General features: G+C 45.9%; 1 protein-coding gene across 1 annotated transcript in view; it reads left to right on the top strand.

Annotated features, from left to right (window-relative positions):
- Positions 1–20828, top strand: part of LOC126144229 (juvenile hormone esterase-like) — a 109195-nt gene that overhangs the window by 22251 nt on the left and 66116 nt on the right. Inside the window, exons 3-4 of the mRNA XM_049915481.1 lie at positions 10889–11020; positions 13775–13925. Coding sequence (XP_049771438.1) covers positions 10889–11020; positions 13775–13925 — 283 coding nt within the window. The remainder of the gene's footprint in view (positions 1–10888; positions 11021–13774; positions 13926–20828) is intronic.

The raw sequence follows: 20828 nt of genomic DNA, 5'->3' as shown, positions 1-20828 counted from the left end.
GCTGCCCTTCTTGGTGTTGGTTCTCCACCAGGGCTCCCTCAGATGTCGACCGCACCCGCCCCCTCCTTCATCCGGACAGCGCCACTATCAGGACGAACTCCCTTGGCCAGCCATGCCAGGATTAAACAAGCTCGGCCGGAGTGCCAAGCATGACCTAGAGACAGATGCGAAGACTTGTTCATCGATTTCCACGGTCCACCAGTGCTGGCACCAAGTTGATGCCATTCCCTTCACTCAGCCGCAGCTCCTGTCTCCTACATATCTACATACATACTCCGCTAGCCAGCAGGCTGTGTGTGGCGTAGGGCACTATTCGCGCCAAAGTCAAATTCCCCCCCTCTGTTCCACTCGTGGATCGCGCGAGGGAAAAGCGACTGTCTGAATGCCTCAGTACGAGGTCTAATTTTCCTTATCTTTGAATGGTGACCATTGCGCGATATGAAAGTTGGCGGTAATAATATATGCTCTACGTCCTGGGCGAAGATCGCATTTTGGAATTTAGTGAGCAGCCCATTCCGTTTAGTGCGTCGTCTATCTCCAAGTGCATCCCACTTCAAAATTTCTGTGAGATTTGTAACGCTCTCGCGATTGCTAAATGTACCAGTCACGAATCTTGCTGCTCTTCTTTGGACCTTCTCAATCTCTTGAACTTGACCCAACTGGTGAGGATTCCATACAGACGAACGATCCCCTAAGACTGAACGAACTAAAGTAATATAAGCAACTTCATTTGTTCAAGGACTGAATCGCTTCTACCTATAAACCGCAATCTAGAGTTCGCCTTATCCGGTACTTGTGTAATCTGATCGTTCTATTTGAGGTCATTTCGAATAGTCACACCTAGATACTTGACGGATGTTACCGCTTTCAATGACTGGGCATTTATTTTGTACTCGTACATTAATGGGGATTTTCGCTTTGTTATACGCAGTAGGTTACACTTACTAATATTCAGAGATAACCGCCAGTCATTACACCACGCATTTATTTTCTGCAGACCCTCATTGATTTGTTTACAACTTTCGTGTGATAGTACTTTCCTGTAGACTACAGCATCATCGGCAAATAGTCTAATGCCGCTGTCAATACCATCAACCAGGCCGTTTATGTAAATCGTAAAAAGCAGAGGTCCTATTACGCTGCCCTGGGCCACAGCTGAAGTTACGCTTGTTTTTGTTGAAGTCACACCATTCAGGACGACATACTGCTTTCTGCCTGTTAGAAAACTATCTATCTAACCGCATATGTCATCGGATAGACCGTCAGCGCGCACTTTCCGGGGCAAGCGAAAGCGCGGAACTTAGTCGAACGCCCTCCGAAAGTCGAAGAATATGGCATCAACCTGGGAGCCGGTATCTAGAGCCTGTTGTAGATCATGCGCAAAGAATGCCAGCTGTGTCCCGGATGACCGCTGTTTCCTAAAACAGTGCTGCTTTCTGCAGGTGAGCTTCTCAGAGTGCAGAAAGGTCATTATGTCTGAACAGAAAATATGTTCCATGATTCTACAACAAATTGATGTCAGTGAAATTGGCCGGTAATTTTGTGAATCTGTTTTTCTGCCCTTTTTATAGACTGCTATGACCTGGGCCTTCTTCTGCTGTTCCAATGATCTCTGATAGATGATGGATAATAATGGTGCTATATTTGTAGCATAGTCAACATGAAATCTTATGGCGATACCGTCTGGATCAGATGCCTCCCTGGCGTCTAAGGATCTTAACTGTTTTACAATCCCAGATACACTTGTAAGTAGGCTGTTTGTATTTTCTTATTGGCAACGTTACGTAGCGCTCTGTATGAAAATCACTGGCTGTGCTGTGTGCAGTCTGTGACTAGTTAGCATTGTTGTCTGCCATTGTAGTGTTGGGCAGCTGGTTGTTAACAGCGCGTAGCGTTGCGCAGTTGGAGGTGAGCCGCCAGCAGTGGTGGATGTGGGGAGAGAGATGGCGGAGTTTTGAAATTTGTAACACTTGATGTCATGAACTATTATATATATTATGACTGTTAAGGTAAATACATTGTTTGTTCTCTATTAACATCTTTCAATTGCTAACTATGCCTATCAGTAGTTAGTGCCTTCTGTAGTTTGAATCTTTTATTTAGCTGGCAGTAGTGGCGCTCGCTGTATTGCAGTAGCTTGAGTAACGAAGATTTTTGTGAGGTAAGTGATTTGTGAAAGGTACAGGTTAATGTTAGTCAGGGCCATTCCTTTGTAGGGATTTCAGAAAGTCAGATTGCGTTGCGCTAAAAATATTGTGTGTCACTTTAGTGAATGTTTGAGTACGTTCAGTTTTGCTCAGCTGTTTGAAAAGCAGAGTGTAAGAGGTTTATCAGCACAGTAATTCAGAAATTGTTCTAAGGGGACGTTTCATCACACTTAACACCAAGCCATCCTTGCGTTTGTTCGATAATTGAAAGGGGGATTGGTGCTGCAGTCCTCTACCGTAAACGAGCTTTTGAAAGCTAGGTTTAGAATTTCGGCCTTCTGTTTATCATCATCAGTTACATTACCCGTGCTGTCTTCTTTAGCTTCCGGTCTTCCGTACGAGACCGGCCACCCCATTCTCCAAGGTGCCACAATTTGCTGGACAACATCGTCAGCCCGCCACTCCAGACATAAAGAGGACCAGGCAGCATGCCCTAGTGCAGGGGTCTCCAAATTGCGGCCCGGAAACCGGCCCGCGACGGCCGGCAAACCGGCCCGCGTTAGCTGGCCGGACATCCCCGGTATCCGTCACGCCAAATATTTGAGGTGCTACCTGCCACCAATTGAGTTTCGAGGCCTATCGCGACCAATACACCGCGACATTGGCTCTGCTACTCGCTACAAGACTACATAACTAAACTAATTGTTGCGCCGCTTGAAATAACAATGCGTTGACATACTCTACCTCTGTTACGTCTTGCAGTAATAGTTTTGCTAACAATGATTTAGAGATTTCGTTAACTTTGCAGGACGCTTTCGTGAAGAATGTGCAGTGACATACTTTTTTGTCGGTGAAATTCGCCAGAATAAAATATGCCAGCAATTCGGTCAGGTACGTCCACCAATCAAAATTATGTAATTAAATAAAAATCGTGTAGTTCGTTTCAGTGGTAGCTATTCCCACAACCTTAGATTTTTGCGATTTCATCTTTCCTTTAGCCTTACATTACGGTGATCATGGAGTGCTAGAGTGCTTTAATCCCACTAGGTAGATCTTGGCCCTTATGACTTCGTGGAGGAGTCAATGTGGCCCGCAGACTAAGAAGTTTGGAGACCCCTGCCCTAGTGGCCTAGCGCCGGTGCAACTCTGTCGTACGCCAGACTCCTCGCTGTGATGGCTTGCCGCTGTGGTGCTGTGAGCAACAATTATGTTGTTCTACATCGACAGTGAAGGGAGACGAAAATTTAATAGTCATGGGTGACTGGAATTCGAGTGTAGGAAAAGGGAGAGAAGGAAACGTAGTAGGTGAATATGGATTGGGGCTAAGGAATGAAACAGGAAGCCGCCTGGTAGAATTTTGCACAGAGCACAACTTAATCATAGCTAACACTTGGTTTAAGAATCATGATAGAATGTTATATACATGGAAGAACCCTGGAGATACTAAAAGGTATCAGATAGATTATATAATGGTAAGACAGAGATTTAGGAACCAGGTTTTAAATTGTAAGACATTTCCAGGGGCTGATGTGGACTCTGACCACAATCTATTGGTTATGAACTGCAGATTAGAATTGAAGAAACTACAAAAAGGTGGGACTTTAAGGAGATGGTACCTGGATAAACTCACTAAACCAGAGGTTGTACAGAGTTTCAGGGAGAGCATAAGGGAACAATTGACAGGAATGGGGGAAAGAAATACAGTAGAAGAAGAATGGGTAGCTTTGAGGGATGAAGTAGTGAAGGCAACAGAGGATCAAGTAGGTAAAACGACGAGGGCTAGTAGAAATCCTTGGGTAACAGAAGAAATATTGAACTTAATTGATGAAAGGAGAAAATATAAAAATGCAGTAAATGAAGCAGGCAAAAAGGAATACAAACGTCTCAAAAATGAGATCGACAGGAAGTGCAAAATGGCTAAGCAGGGATGGCTAGAGGACAAATGTAAGGATGTAGAGGCTTGTCTCACTAGGGGTAAGATAGATACTGCCTACAGGAAAATTAAAGAGACCTTTGGAGATAAGAGAACCACTTGTATGAACATCAAGAGCTCAGATGGAAACCCAGTTCTAAGCAAAGAAGGGAAAGCAGAAAGGTGGAAGGAGTATATAGAGGGTCTATACAAGGGCGATGCACTTGAGGACAATATTATGGAAATGGAAGAGGATGTAGATGAAGATGAAATGGAGATACGATACTGCGTGAAGAGTTTGACAGAGCACTGAAAGACCTGAGTCGAAACAAGGCCCCTGGAGTAGACAACATTCCATTGGAACTACTGACGGCCTTGGGAGAGCCAGTCCTGACAAAACTCTACCATCTGGTGAGCAAGATGTATGAAACAGGCGAAATACCATCAGACTTCAAGAAGAATATAATAATTCCAATCCCAAAGAAAGCAGATGTTGACAGATGTGAAAATTACCGAACAATCAGTTTAATAAGCCACACCTGCAAAATACTAACACTAATTCTTTACAGACGAATGGAAAAACTAGTAGAAGCCGACCTCGGGGAAGATCAGTTTGGATTCCATAGAAATACTGGAACACGTGAGGCAATACTGACCTTACGACTTATCTTAGAAGAAAGATTAAGGAAAGGCAAACCTACGTTTCTTGCATTTGTAGACTTAGAGAAAGCTTTTCACAATGTTGACTGGAATACTCTCTTTCAATTTCTAAAGGTGGCAGGGGTAAAATACAGGGAGCGAAAGGCTATTTACAATTTGTACAGAAACCAGATGGCAGTGATAAGAGTCGAGGGACATGAAAGGGAAGCAGTGGTTGGGAAGGGAGTAAGACAGGGTTGTAGCCTCTCCCCGATGTTATTCAATCTGTATATTGAGCAAGCAGTAAAGGAAACAAAAGAAAAATTCGGAGTAGGTATTAAAATCCTTGGAGAAGAAATAAAAACGTTGAGGTTCGCCGATGACATTGTAATTCTGTCAGAGACAGCAATGGACTTGGAAGAGCAGTTGAACGGAATGGATGGTGTCTTGAAGGGAGGATATAAGATGAACATCAACAAAAGCAAAACGAGGATAATGGAATGTAGTCGAATTAAGTCGGGTGATGTTGAGGGTATTAGATTAGGAAATGAGACACTTAAAGTAGTAAAGGAATTTTGCTATTTGGGGAGCAAAATAACTGATGATGGTCGAAGTAGAGAGGATATAAAATGTAGACTGACAATGGCAAAGAAAGCGTTTCTGAAGAAGAGAAATTTGTTAACATCGGGTATAGATTTAAGTGTCAGGAAGTCATTTCTGAAAGTATTTGTATGGAGTGTAACCATGTATGGAAGTGAAACATGGACGGTAAATAGTTTAGACAAGAAGAGAATAGAAGCTTTCGAAATGTGGTGCTACAGAAGAATGCTGAAGATTAGATGAGTAGATCACATAACTAATGAGGAAGTATTGAATAGGATTGGGGAGAAGAGTCGTTTGTGGCACAACTTGACTAGAAGAAGGGATCGGTTAGTAGGACATGTTCTGAGGCATCAAGGGATCACCAATTTAGTATTGGAGGGCAGCGTGGAGGGTAAAAATCGTAGGGGGAGACCAAGAGATGAATACACTAAGCAGATTCAGAAGGATGTAGGTTGCAGTAGGTACTGGGAGATGAAGAAGCTTGCACAGGATAGAGTAGCATGGAGAGCTGCATCAAACCAGTCTCAGGACTGAAGACCACAACAACAACACATCGACATCTACATAGATGCTCTGCAAGCCACCGTACGGTGCGTGGCGGAGGGTACCTTGTACCACTAATAGTCATTTCCTTTCCTGTTCCACTTGTAAACAGAACGAGGGAAAAACGAGTGTCTGTATGCCTCCGTATGAGCCCTAATTTCTCTTATCTTATCTTAGTGGCCCCTTACGCGCAGTGTATGTTAGCGGCACTAGAATCGCGTAGCAGTCAGCTTTAAATGCCGGTTCTTTAAATTTTCTCAATACTGTTTCTCGAAAAGAACGTCGCCTTCCTTCCAGGGATTCCTATTTGAACTCCCGAAGCATCTCCATTACACTTACGTGCTCTTAGAAGCTACCGGTAACAAATTTGGCAACCCGCCTCTGAACTGATGTCTCCCTTCGGTCTGACCCGGTACGGATCCCAAACACTCGAGCAGCACTCAAGAATAGGTCGCACTAGGGTCCCATATGCTATCTCCTTTACAGATGAACAAACCTTTTCTAAAATTCTCCCAGTAAACCAAAGTCGACCAATCTCCTTTCCGGCCACAGTGTTCTATTGTTTTGTATGGAACTGGGGACCTAGAAACGACGGAGAGATTTCGTACCCGCCGTAGCCCGCAGTGGTACACAACCCCACAACAGGCTACAGCAGTCCACTCACAGCACCGCCGCCCCACATCGAAACCAGGGTTATTGTGCGGTTCGGCCCCGAGTGGACCTCCACGGGAACGTCTCACACCAGACGAGTGTAGCCCCAATGTTTGCGTGGTAGAGTAATTATGGTGTGCGCGTACATTGAGACAGTGTTTGCGTAGCAATCGCCGACATCGTGTAACTGAGGCGGAATAAGGGGAACCAGCCGTCATTCACCGAGGCAGATGGAAAACCGCCTTAAAAACCATCCACAGACTGGCCGGCACACCGGACCTCGACACTAATCCGGCCGGAAAGCAGTGTGTTAGACCGAACGGCTAACCGGGCGGGCTCCCTACTAGAGTCCTGCATGACCGAGTACGCGAGCACAAAATACGAGGTGGGGCGAGCACACCCTAACTGGATAGGCTACCCGCACTAGTTCGTGTGACCGAGCATAGAAGCCGTGACCGAATACGTGGCACATAACTTCAAACACATTTACACGTGTTATTATCCGCGTGACACTGCAGCCAGTAGGGGCTTCTCATTTGTGGTGTGTCTCTCTATGTAATCAAGCAGCGCGAAGAAGCCAGTGTAGTAAGACGTAAGATTGAAATCAATGTTTACACATTAAAGAAACGGGAAGGTCTAAAAAGCCAAGTATGGAGTACATTTCTGTTGGTTGTAGATGGAAACAGTGCGTCTACTGGGTACGTATCGTGCATAAAAAGCTCCACTTTATTGTTTCTGCAGTCGGGAACCACTCATTTAAAGAAACACAGTTGCAAGAGACCTCACAAAGATCGTTTCTTTGGCCGTCCTTCAGTGATCTTAATATGCTTGAAATAAGTGAAAAGTAGTAAATTCTTAGCAATGTGCGACAAATGTGTGCTACGTACGCAGGTTCAACATGCAATCATTAACATAATCGTTTTTGCATAGTTAGTGGGAAGTGTATTATAGAGAAACGGGAATGTTGTGACTCGTATAATATTTCATTAACGTAAAACATCTCGTTTTTATGGGAACGGGGGTCGGGTTTTTTGGGGTAGAGACCAAACAGCGAGGTCATCGGTCTCTTACGGGAACGTTTCGATGATTTCGATATCAGTTCTGTATTAGTTGTCTCTTTTGTTTATTATCATAGATCCTTCAAGTACTGTATCATCACCACCCAGAAAGAGAGATCGTTTCAAGGAATGGAGGAACAACAGATCATGCGCAGCAGATGAAATAGATCTGTACATTTTAATGCCCCCCCGGAGATGATGATGACACCTTAAAGTGGTGGAGCAGACATGAAAAAGATCTGCCAGATTTGGCTACAGTTGCAAGACGTATTTTATGTATCCCAGCAACAAGCGCACCTAGTGAAAGGCGCTTTAGTAAAGCCGGCATGTTACTAACAAATTGCCGCAGCCAATTAAATCCGGAACGCGTTAGTGATTGACTGCGGATCAACAATAACTATAATTTTGTTTATGTTGTAAACAATTGAAAAGTGTGACAAGTTACGTCTGTAAATGTTTAATGTTCTTTGTGTGCTTTCTTTATGAAGATGGTTGTCTTCTAGATTACAGGGAAATCACTTATTTAATGTTTCCTATAAATGAAAGGAAAAATATCTCTTTTGTTTGGAAATGAGACTCGTCTTCTATCCGCTGTCTTACTGAAATATCATATTACTTTCCAAGTGCTTTATGAATTTAGCTGTGTCACGTACCCGTTCTTGGAAATGTTACTTTTGTATTAAAAGAGAGAGAGAGAGAGAGAGATAAATACACTGTGTGTGTGAGAGAGAGAGGAAGAGAAAGAGAAAGAGAAAGAGAGAGAGAGAGAGGCGTTGGATTTGTACAGTAAAGTACAGTGCAGCGAGCCGGGGCGAGGTGGCGAGGTGGGACGTCAGCGGTGACCGGTCATGCTCGGTTATCCAAATGGCTCTGAGCACTATGGGACTCAACATCTGAGGTCATAAGTCCCCTAGAACTTAGAACTACTTAAACCTAACTAACCTAAGGACATCACACACACCCATGCCCGAGGCAGGATTCGAACCTGCGACCGTAGCAGTCCCGCGGTTCCGGACTGCAGCGCCAGAACCGCTAGACCAACGCGGCCGGCCTCGGTTATCCGCGTGTCCGGAATCCGGACATCAGACACGGCGCGAGTACGTGACCGAGCCGAGTGGTGTGGGGCCGGACACGAGCGGCTCGGTCCCCCCGTCAACAGGCGAGCCGTGACCGGTCAAACGCTGAGCGTTGCAGCACTCTACTCCCTACCACACTTCTCACACGCTCGTTCCATTTCATATCGCTCTGCAACGTTGTGCTCAGATATTTAAACGACTTGATTGTGTTAAGCAGGGCAGTAGCAATATTGTGTCCGATCATTACAGGATTGTTCTTCCTATTCGTCTGCATTATCACACATTTTTCCACATTTAGACGTAGCTGCCATACATCACACCAACTTGAAAGTTAGAAAATAGGAAAGCCGGCCGGAGTGGCCGAGCGGTTCTAGGCGCTACAGTCTGAAACCGCGCGACAGCTACGGTCGCATGTTCGAATCCTGCTTCGGGCATGGATGTGTGTGATGTCATTAGGTTAGTTAGGTTTAAGTAGTTCCAAGTTCTAGGGGACTGATGACGTCAGAAGTTAAGTCCCGTAGTGCTCAAAGCCATTTGAACCAAAATAGGACATTTGCAGACACACTCTGCTGCAGCGCTAGAACCAACAGCAAAGTGAGACAGGAATACGACTGTGCCATGAATCGCTAATACACGGCACACTAGAAAAGAGAATGAGTGCTAAAAATTAAATGATGTGCGCCAATATAAATATTATTACACTCCTGGAAATTGAAATAAGAACACCGTGAATTCATTGTCCCAGGAAGGGGAAACTTTATTGACACATTCCTGGGGTCAGATACATCACATGATCACACTGACAGGACCACAGGCACATAGACACAGGCAACAGAGCATGCACAATGTCGGCACTAGTACAGTGTATATCCACCTTTCGCAGCAATGCAGGCTGCTATTCTCCCATGGAGACGATCGTAGAGATGCTGGATGTAGTCCTGTGGAACGGCTTGCCATGCCATTTCCACCTGGCGCCTCAGTTGGACCAGCGTTCGTGCTGGACGTGCAGACCGCGTGAGACGACGCTTCATCCAGTCCCAAACATGCTCAATGGGGGACAGATCCGGAGATCTTGCTGGCCAGGGTAGTTGACTTACACCTTCTAGAGCACGTTGGGTGGCACGGGATACATGCGAGCGTGCATTGTCCTGTTGGAACAGCAAATTCCCTTGCCGGTCCAGGAATGGTAGAACGATGGGTTCGATGACGGTTTGGATGTACCGTGCACTATTCAGTGTCCCCTCGACGATCACCAGTGGTGTACGGCCACTGTAGGAGATCGCTCCCAACACCATGATGCCGGGTGTTGGCCCTGTGTGCCTCGGTCGTATGCAGTCCTGATTGTGGCGCTCACCTGCACGGCGCCAAACACGCATACGACCATCATTGGCACCAAGGCAGAAGCGACTCTCATCGCTGAAGACGACACGTCTCCATTCGTCCCTCCATTCACGCCTGTCGCGACTCCACTGGAGGCGGGCTGCACGTTGTTGGGGCGTGAGCGGAAGACGGCCTAACGGTGTGCGGGACCGTAGCCCAGCTTCATGGAGACGGTTGCGAATGGTCCTCGCCGATACCCCAGGAGCAACAGTGTCCCTAATTTGCTGGGAAGTGGCGGTGCGGTCCCCTACGGCACTGCGTAGGATCCTACGGTCTTGGCGTGCATCCGTGCGTCGCTGCGGTCCGGTCCCAGGTCGACGGGCACGTGCACCTTCCGCCGACCACTGGCGACAACATCGATGTACTGTGGAGACCTCACGCCCCACGTGTTGAGCAATTCGGCGGTACGTCCACCCGGCCTCCCGCATGCCCACTATACGCCCTCGCTCAAAGTCCGTCAACTGCACATACGGTTCACGTCCACGCTGTCGCGGCATGCTACCAGTGTTAAAGACTGCGATGGAGCTCCGTATGCCACGGCAAACTGGCTGACACTGACGGCGACGGTGCACAAATGCTGCGCAGCTAGCGCCATTCGACGGCCAACACCGCGGTTCCTGGTGTGTCCGCTGTGCCGTGCGTGTGATCATTGCTTGTACAGCCCTCTCGCAGTGTCCGGAGCAAGTATGGTGGGTCTGACACACCGGTGTCAATGTGTTCTTTTTTCCATTTCCAGGAGTGTATTTCAAAGGGTCTTTGCATTACATTGACGAAGTAGAAGTCGATACCAGTTTCAAAAATAACTGAAAATATAGAAATGATGTTAGTTTGAGAATAGTGTGCCAGATGAAACTTCTCACGTGTTCTTCCTGTTGGCAGCCGCCGCAGCCGGTGGCACAGTGGGAGGGCGTGCGTGACGCCGTGGAAGAGGCGGACGACTGCCTGCAGGCGATGGGCCCGCAGCTGTCCGGCTCTGAGGACTGCCTCTACCTCAACCTCTACACGCCGTCGGTGAGTCGTCCGAGGTGCGCATAGGTCACCTCACCTCATTAGCGTGTATCTTCGGCGAGACCAGTTCAGTCATCACCATAATCTCTATTTTGCGTGTAGTAAATTTTATACACACAGTGTCCCAGGAGGAACTGTCAATATTCAGATACGAACATTGGAAGCAAAAAAGGTCTGGGCTCTAAAATGCTTGCCTTAAGAGCTACGAGCTCTTCTTCATCTTCGATACTGTGGAACAAATCCCTGCCGGCCAGAGTGGCCGAGCGGTTTTAGGCGCTTCAGTCTGGAACCGCGCGACCGCTACGGTCGCAGGTTCGAATCCTGCCCCGGGCATGGATGTGTGTGATGTCCTTAGGTTAGTTAGGTTTAAGTAGTTCTAAGTTCAAGGGGACTGATGACCTCAGAAGTTAAGTCCCATAGTGCTCAGAGCCATTTCAACCATTTCAACAAATCTCTTCTACTGCAAGAGATTTGCTTACCATATTTTAGGATGATGTGGTATGGACTAAAACAAGATAAAATACATACTTTAAGAGCTTTGAGCACTTGTTCAGTAGAAGAGGTGCGTTTCACAGTAGCAAAAATGAAGAATAGCTCATGGCTCTTAGGGAATGCACTTATGTGCCTTAGATCGCATGTTTATTGGACACTTGTTCTTGTTGCGGTCCATACTACCATCTTTCAAACTGTGGAAAATACCTTGCAGTGGAAGAGATCTGTTCCATAGTACCGAAGATGATGTACTCATGATGCATGAGTGTTAGAGCCCTTGTTTCCTAGACTTTTTTGCTTCGAATGACTGATATTTAAATGAGAACTGTAGTTATTTCTAGATTCCAGCACGAAACAATAGGAGAAGCTGTAGAACTCTTACTTTATGTGTGTACCTTCATTAGTACGACAAACACTTCCTGACTGTTTCACGGTTTAAAATATTCTAATTGAAAAAATTGAAAAAGTATCTTGCTGCATTGCTCTGGAAGAACAGCCAGTTTTATCAAGAGGAAACTGAATTTCGACAAAAGAACACACAAAGCATGAATCTCATCTTGCAATGGAATGCAATTTCCGACATATACAGGGTGGTCCATTGATCGTGGCCGGGCCAAATATCTCACGAAATAAGCATCAAACGAAAAACTACAAAGAACGAAACTCGTCTAGCTTGAAGGGGGAAACCAGATGGCGCTATGGTTGGCCCGCTAGATGGCGCTGCCATAGGTCAAACGGATATCATCTGCGTTTTTTTAAAAATAGGAACCCCCATTTTTATTACATATTCCTGTAGTACGTAAAGAAATATGAATGTTTTAGTTGGGCGCTTTTTTCACTTTTTTGACAGATGGCGCTGTAATAGTCCCAAACATATGGCTCAGAATTTTAGACGAACAGTTGGTAACAGGTAGGTTTTTTAAATTAAAATACAGAACTATTACAGAGCCACCTTCACAAAGCGAAAAAAGTGGTCCAACTAAAACATTCATATTTCTTTACGTACTACACGAATATGTAATAAAAAATGGGAGTTCCTATTTAAAAAAAGCGCTATAGGAAGTTCATTGTTGAGTTTACTGAAATATATAGGAGTCACGCATGTTTGTGGAACGTAGGACCAAGAATTCCTACAGTCTAGATAAAAAGGTAATTGCTTATAATTCTTTAATAGAGAAAACAAGAGCAGTTGACCAAGCGGTGTAAACAGGCAAACTGCAGACGGAACCAAAATTATTAGTTCTGACTTCTTTGCGAGTAGAAAACTGATGTAATTTTGACACGAATAAGGACTGCTTCATACTCTCTCCGACTAAGGAACAAGAAGGCACCGATACAAAAATGGTTCAAATGGCTCTGAGAACTATGGGACTCAACTGCTGTGGTCATCAGTCCCCTAGAACTTAGAACTACTTAAACCTAACTAACCTAAGGACATCACACACACCCATGCGCGAGGCAGGATTCTAACCTGCGACCGTAGCAGCAGCGCGGCTCCGAACTGGAGCGCCTAGAGCTGCACGGCCACCGCGGCCGGCAAGGCGCTGATACGTTTGAGTTTACTAACTTCCTAAGTCACTACACGCATCTTGACAATATCTAATTTCGAGTACGCTAGGAACACATACGCTTACTAACCAAAGTCTAGAAAACTCTCCCTGCCAAAGTGAACTTCTCCTCCTTGTTCAGAGAGGAATTTCTTAGGAGAGGGAGGTGGCCCCCGTTCCAACATCCAGTGGGGTTGGCGGAAAAGCCTCGGAAACTAGTCCCCGTTTCAGAGACACCTCTTGGCGGCACCAAAAAATACGGGAAAGTGAGATTCCAATGGTTGGTGCTAGTACTTGGGAGAATAAGTAAAAGGGGCTTCTTTGGCCTCTACGTGACATTCAAAACGCTCACCCATGCCTTCAAGCTAGACGGTCAAGGCGGGAAAGGAAATCATTTTGGCTACAGGAATGGGACTGCTGAATTTAACGGAAAATAAAACAAAATACCTTGCACCCATCCTCTCTCAAGTATCTGTGTGACTTCGACAAAGAAAATTAAGGGCAACAAGGGCATGCCATCGTAAGAATAAAAATGATGAAAATGTGAAACGAGTGCGAAACAAACGCATATCTTTCAATGTGTGCAGACAGGTCATCGCGTGTGACCTTGCCTTACGATCTCGCATTGTTGGCTCTATTTCAGTAACTTGGGAGTGTGTGTGAAACTAATTTATCGCCGTCATTCCGAGTCATTAGTTTTGTTCGTATCTCTTTTCAGTTGTCCGAGGAGGCCCTGCTGCCGGTCATGGTGTGGATCTACGGCGGCCACTTCTGGGCAGGCAGCAGCTCCGCCAGCGAGTACGGCCCGGACTTCCTGCTCGACCAGGGAGTCATCGTCGTCGCTCTCAATTACCGCCTGGGAGTCATGGGTGAGGCGCTGTAGCGGTGCTGTTCGTGACTACGTGGATGTGCGGCTGGATGTGCAAGAAAGCATGTAGCGAGTCCTCAATAGGACATGTACAGGGCTATTACAAATGATTGAAGCGATTTTATAAATTCACTGTAGCTCCATTCATTGACATATGGTCATGACACACTACAGATACGTAGAAAAACTCATAAACTTTTGTTCGGCTGAAGCCGCACTTCAGGTTTCTGCCGCCAGAGCGCTCGAGAGCGCAGTGAGACAAAATGGCGACAGGAGCCGAGAAAGCGTATGTCGTGCTTGAAATGCACTCACATCAGTCAGTCGTAACAGTGCAACGACACTACAGGACGAAGTTCAACAAAGATCCACCAACTGCTAACTCCATTCTGCGATGGTATGCGCAGTTTAAAGCTTCTGGATGGCTGTGTAACGGGAAATCAACGGGTCGGCCTGCAGTGAGCGAAGAAACGGTTGAACGCGTGTGGGCAAGTTTCACGCGTAGCCCGCGGAAGTCGACGAATAAAGCAAGCAGGGAGCTAAACGTACCACAGCCGACGGTTTGGAAAATCTTACGGAAAAGGCTAAAGCAGAAGCCTTACCGTTTACAGTTGCTACAAGCCCTGACACCAGATGACAAAGTCAAACGCTTTGAATTTTCGGCGCTGTTGCAACAGCTCACGGAAGAGGATGCGTTGAGTGCGAAACTTGTTTTCAGTGATGAAGCAACATTTTTTCTTAATAGTGAAGTGAACAGTCACAATGTGTGAATCTGGGAGGTAGAGAATCCTCACGCATTCGTGCAGCAAATTCGCAATTCACCAAAAGTTAACGTGTTTTGTGCAATCTCACGGTATAAAGTTTACGGCCCCTTTTTCTTCTGCGAAAAAAACGTTACAGGACACGTGTATCTGGACATGCTGGAAAATTGGCTCATGGCACAACTGGAGACCGACAGCGCCGACTTCATCTTTCAACAGGATGGTGCTCCACCGCACTTCCATCATGATGTTCGGCATTTCTTAAACAGGAGATTGGAAAACCGATGGATGAGTCGTGGTGGAGATCATGATCAGCAATTCATGTCATGGCCTCCACGCTCTCCCAACTTAACCCCATGCGATTACTTTCTGTGGGGTTATGTGAAAGATTCAGTGTTTAAACCTCCTCTACCAAGAAACGTGCCAGAACTGCGAGCTCGCATCAACGATGCTTTCGATCTCATTGATGGGGACATGCTGCACCGAGTGTGGGAGGAACTTGATTATCGGCTTGATGTCTGCCGAATCACTGAAGGGGCACATATCGAACATTTGTGAATGCCTAAAAAAACTTTTTGAGTTGTTGTATGTGTGTGTAAAGCATTGTGAAAATATCTCAAATAATAAAGTTATTTTAGAGCTGTGAAATCGCTTCAATCATTTGTAATAACCCTGTAGATACGTTATTGTGGTCGATCCTCTAAGGCACACTTAATTCGGTAGATCGTAGGCTCGGAAAGAAATGACCAGTATTTGATTACCAACTTTTACGAAGTGAAAAGTAAATTAAAAGTAAAGTTCCACGTTGTGGTCCTAGATAGGCCAATCGGGCACGACCGACTGCCGTGTCATCCTCTGACGATGATGTCATTGGATGTGGCGCTGAGGATCATGTGGTCATCATATCGCTCTCCCTGTCCTTGCTGGGTTTCTCGATCTTGGAATCACTTCTACACGGTGAAGTAGCTCCTCAGTTGGTCTCAAAAGGCTGGGTGTACCCCACTCTAGACATCCCACCGAGCGAAAATGCCGGCACAGCCAGTTACCGAACCCGGGTGTTTCACATCGCGATGAGCCGCATTCACCACTTAGCTATGGAGACGGACAAGTGACATAGTATGCATGAAGAAGTGAGCCGGCCGAAGTGGCCGAGCGGTTCTGGGCGTTACAGTCTGGAACTGCGCGACCGCTACGGTCGCAGGTTCGAATCCTGCTCCGGGCATGGATGTGTGTGATGTCCTTAGGTTAGTTAGGTTTAAGTAGTTCTAAGTTCTAGGAGACTGATGACCTCAGGAGTTAAGTCCCATAGTGCTCAGAGCCATTTGAACCATTTGAAGAAGTGAATATCTCGCGAGCTATGTGTTCAAAACTAATTATGTGAAGTAGGAATCTATTGTTTCCCTGTTACTCAACTTATATTTTATTTAACTGCTGTACCATCGACACCAATAAGTGTTTTGCAGAAGTAAACGGCATTCTTAAAAGTACTTCTGCTATCGTACTCACCATTTAAAGTCGTTAAAATAGGACCTGCAGATTCTATTTAATTGCAATCTTTCATTTATAAATTTTTATGTTACATTCAAAATTCGCAATTGCCGAGTGATAGGAACCTTCAACCATTCGATCCATGTGTATATTCATATTGTATAGTGTAGACTCAGCAGTATTTGGCTTGTAATGCGGCAACTACGTATCCCAGTCCCCAGACAACGAAACCAGCCAAAAATATTAACATTTCAACTTTGAGTCTGAGGGTACGTAGTTGAGGGCCACATTTTTTATTTGAAAGCCCGCAGACTGAAGACCACAACAACTCCTGTAGCACAGTTTATCCGCACGTGACCTTTTGCAACAAGAAATGCTATTCGTCCGACCACGCGACACGTTTCCGATGATCCACAGTCCAATCACGGTGATGTCGTTCCCACTGCAGTCGTAGTTGACGATGTTGTTGGATCAACACGAGAGCACGCTAAGTGTCGTTTGCTGTGGAAAGAGGGAAGAAAGATTAGTGTTTAACGTCCCGGCAACAACGAGGCCATTAGAGACAGAGCATAAGCTCGGATTGTTTGAAGAATGAGGAAGGAAATCGGCCGTGCTCCTTCAAAAGGACCAGCCTGGCGTCTGCTGCAGAGCCCCATGTTCAACAGGAGGCGCTGAAAGGCAGTCTCAGAAACACTTGTGCCTGTCCCAGTATTGTACTCTGTCGTCATACCTCTCACAAAACACCGTCTGTCCTGCTTTTCAGATAGCGCACGCCGCCAATCTCCACATTATGTGATGTGCCGTGAACGTCCAACACTTTGTTGCCTACTTCTGGTTCCACCGTCCCTCAGCCACTTTCCGTTGGCGCTCTCAATTGCAGCATGCGAACAGCAGGCCAGCTTCGTCGTTTCTGAGTTGCTCGTTCACAGCCATCGTGCCGTAAGAATGTGTCCTTTTTCAAAGTCGCTTATGTCAATGGAGTTCCCCATTTGCAACCCGTATCATGGCCAGCATGAATCCCGATTCACCTCTGCTCCGTTTATATACACTACTGGCCATTAAAATTACTACACCAAGAAGAAATGCAGATGATGAACGGGTATTCATTGGACAAATATATTATGCTAGAACTGACATGTGATTATATTTTCACGCAATTTGGGTGCATAGATCCTGAGAACTCAGTACCCAGAACAACCACTTCTGGCCGTAATAACGGCCTTGGTACGCCTGGGCATTGAGTCAAACAGAGCATGGATGGCGTGTACAGGTACAGCTGCCCATACAGCTTCAACACAATACCACAATTCATCAAGAGTAGTGACTGGCGTATTGTGACGAACAGTTGCTCGGCCACCATTGACCAGAAGTTTTCAATTGGTGAGAGATCTGGAGAATGTGCTGGCCAGGGCAGCAGTCGAACATTTTCTGTATCCCGAAAGGTCCGTACAGGACCTGCAACATGCGGTCGCACTTTATCCTGCTGAAATGTAGGGTTTCGCAGGGATCGAATGAAGGGTGGAGCCACGGGTCGTAACACATCTGAAATGTAACGTCCACTGTTCAAACTGCGGTCAATGCGAACAAGAGGTGACCGAGACGTGCAACCAATGGCAACCCATACGATCACGCCGGATGATACGCCAGTATGGCGATGACGAATACACGCTTCCAATGTGCGTTCACCGCGATGTCGCCAAACACGGATGCGACCATCATGATGCTGTAAACAGAACCTGGACTGATCCGAAAAAATGATGTTTTGCCATTCGTACACCCAGGTTCGTCGTTGAGTACACCATCGCAGGCGCTCCTGTCTGTGGTGATGCAGCGTCAAGGTTAACCGAAGCCATGGTCTCCGAGTTCATAGTCCATGCTGCTGCAAACGTCGTCGAACTGTTCGTGCAGATGGTTGTTGTCTTGCAAACGGCCCCATCTGTTGACTCAGGGATCGAGACGTGGCTGCACGATCCGTTACAGCCATGCGGATAAGATGCCTGTCATCTCGGCTGCTAGTGATACGAGGCCATTGGGATCCAGCACGGCGTTCCGTGTTACCCTCCTGAACCCACCGATTCTATATTCTGCTAACAGTCATTGGATCTCGACCAACGCGAGCAGCAATGTTGCGATACGATCAACCGCAATCGCGATAGGCTACAATCCGACCTTTATCAAAGTCGGAAACGTGATGGTACGCATTTCTCCTCCTTACACGAGGCATCACAACAACGTTTCAACAGGCAACGCCGGTCAAGTGCTATTTGAGTATGAGAAATCGGTTGGAAACTTTCCTCATGTCAGCACGTTGTAGGTGTCGCCACAGGCGCCAACCTTGTGTGAATGCCCTGAAAAGCTTCTTATTTGCATATCACGGCATCTTCTTCCTGTCTGTTAAATTTCGCGTCTGTAGCACGTCATCTTCGTGGTGCAGCAATTTTAATAGCCAGTAGTGTAGCTGCGTGGCTTACCGCGTCACGCGCCCATAACATTATCATGGAGCATTCAGTCTGACGGTGGATGGTGCTCATAATTTATGTGAAACAGAGGGTGGGAAAGGGAAGGGATAAGTGGGAACCGCACAGGACATTGTGGTAATGCAATGGCGAAAGCTGAAAATTTGTATCGGACCAGGACTCGAACCCGTATTTGCCGCTTCTCATGAACGGTCGCCTTAACCGCTTCGGCCATTCTGGACACGTTCCCTGACCGACTCAAATTTCCCATTTTCTCAGGCTGCTATGCAGCGTCCCTCGTCCAGTAACCCCACACTCGCTAATTATTGATTGCCGTAGGAGTTCGAACGATATTAGTGCATCCGCATCCAAACAAACGTCAAGTAATCGTCGCGGTCTTACAGAAATGTGTAGAATTGAATGATGTCTGTTCTTTCGGACATGTTGCACAGAACAGATACCACTCAACTACATACAGAGTGCTCATAATGTTTGGCTTATCAGTATGATAGTGTGTTATCGTCCTCTATAGTCTTCAATTTCATCGTTCAAAGCAAGCATAACTTAGTCTCTAACTGTGCCATTTCTTTATTCAGAGTGTTTCACAATTCATGTTACACACTTCTTGAGGTTGTAGGGGGGACTTAGTAGATCAAGTTTAACACAGGAACCCATGTCCGGGAACGTCATCCAACGACGCTGCTGAGCGTCAAAGTTATGGGCGCCGGCGCCTGTAAATATATGTATATACAGGGCGTTACGTTGATGACGTAACAAACATTCAAGAATGGTGGAGAAGTATAAATGTATCAATTGGATGTAAGGGTCCCTGTACCGGAAATGACGAGTCGAAAGTTATAAGCGAAAACCTTTATGATACCTCTAACAGTGGAATACATGTATTGGTACTGTTGTTGCTAAGACTGTAGGGTCCGACTTGCAGAGGTGCTATTATAGGCCAAAACATGGTCTCTAAAATACATACCTTAAGAGCTATGAGCTTTTGTTCAGTAGAGGAGATGTGTTTCACTGTAGCGAAGATGAACAAGCGCTCATAGCCCCTCAGGTATTCATTTTAGAGCCCATTGGACACTTTTTTCCTTGTTTTAGTCTGCACTACCACCTCTGAAAGTTGCCTACCCTATAATCTTAGCAACAACTGTACCAGTATTCAATTGTCAGAGGCATCAGCACGGATTTCGCTTATACGTTTCGACTCGTTACCTCAAATTGATACATTTATCCCTTTCCATCATCCTAGAAAGTCTGTAACATCATCACGTAGTCACGCTGTATATACATAAACTAACAGGCGCCGGCGACTATAACTTTGATGCTCTGTAGCGCCGTTGGATCACGTTTACGGACATGGGTTCCTATGTTAAACTTGATCTACTAAGTCCCCCCTACAACCTATAATTCTGAAACACCCTGTAGACGCTGGGCACTGAATTACCTAATGTTGGAGACGAGAGAAGGTAATGGATAGGTTTCCATAAACTCTAAACTAAAACCTTTTGGAGAGAAATACAAAACCCTGATTCTTCAGGCTAAAGAGGTTGCGACAAGTTTACTCTCCCTTTCTGAAAACCCTTGTACTAGAAAGATCAAAGGCACCTCAGAACCGGTGGATCTACATTTTCTTTTTATTCTGAGACAGCAACGTGGCACGGGCAAAAACCTGTTGGTTGGAGTAGCAGAATGGAACATTTATGGCAATTACTGATCAATATTTCTCTTGCTCTTGCATAGACACAAAAGTCGTGTCTGATGAGTAAGTTCTTTTCAAGGAACACTTTAAAAAGTGGAAAACTGACCTCGTTTTAATGTGTCGACACTGCCACCAGTATTTTACGTTGGCTGCAACTCAACATGTTTAGATCCTTCACTACTGCGTGTTCGGAAATTGCCGTTACAAACTTCTAAGACTTATAGAAGGGAATGAACAGATAATATTTTGAACTGGAACCCATGTCCGGAAACGCATCTTTTCCGTGCTACAGCCACTTGAAGACATGTTCGTAACGCGAACACATCTACAAGTAATTTATTAGGTATGATTCAGTACATCACTTATTCTATAATTGCACTCATTAATAGCCAAAGAAATAGCTCGTATAATCGTTGACGGGTCCTCTTCTACGTGATACAGTTCGGTCTCTTCCAATTCGGGCGTGCGGCGTCTCCTTGGAGCACCAGACT

Source organism: Schistocerca cancellata, chromosome 1, assembly GCF_023864275.1.
Source record: "Schistocerca cancellata isolate TAMUIC-IGC-003103 chromosome 1, iqSchCanc2.1, whole genome shotgun sequence".
In the NCBI taxonomy this organism is placed as follows: Eukaryota; Metazoa; Arthropoda; class Insecta; order Orthoptera; family Acrididae; genus Schistocerca; species Schistocerca cancellata.
Note: the sequence above shows the minus strand (reverse complement) of the source record. Positions and strands in the feature narration are given on the sequence as shown.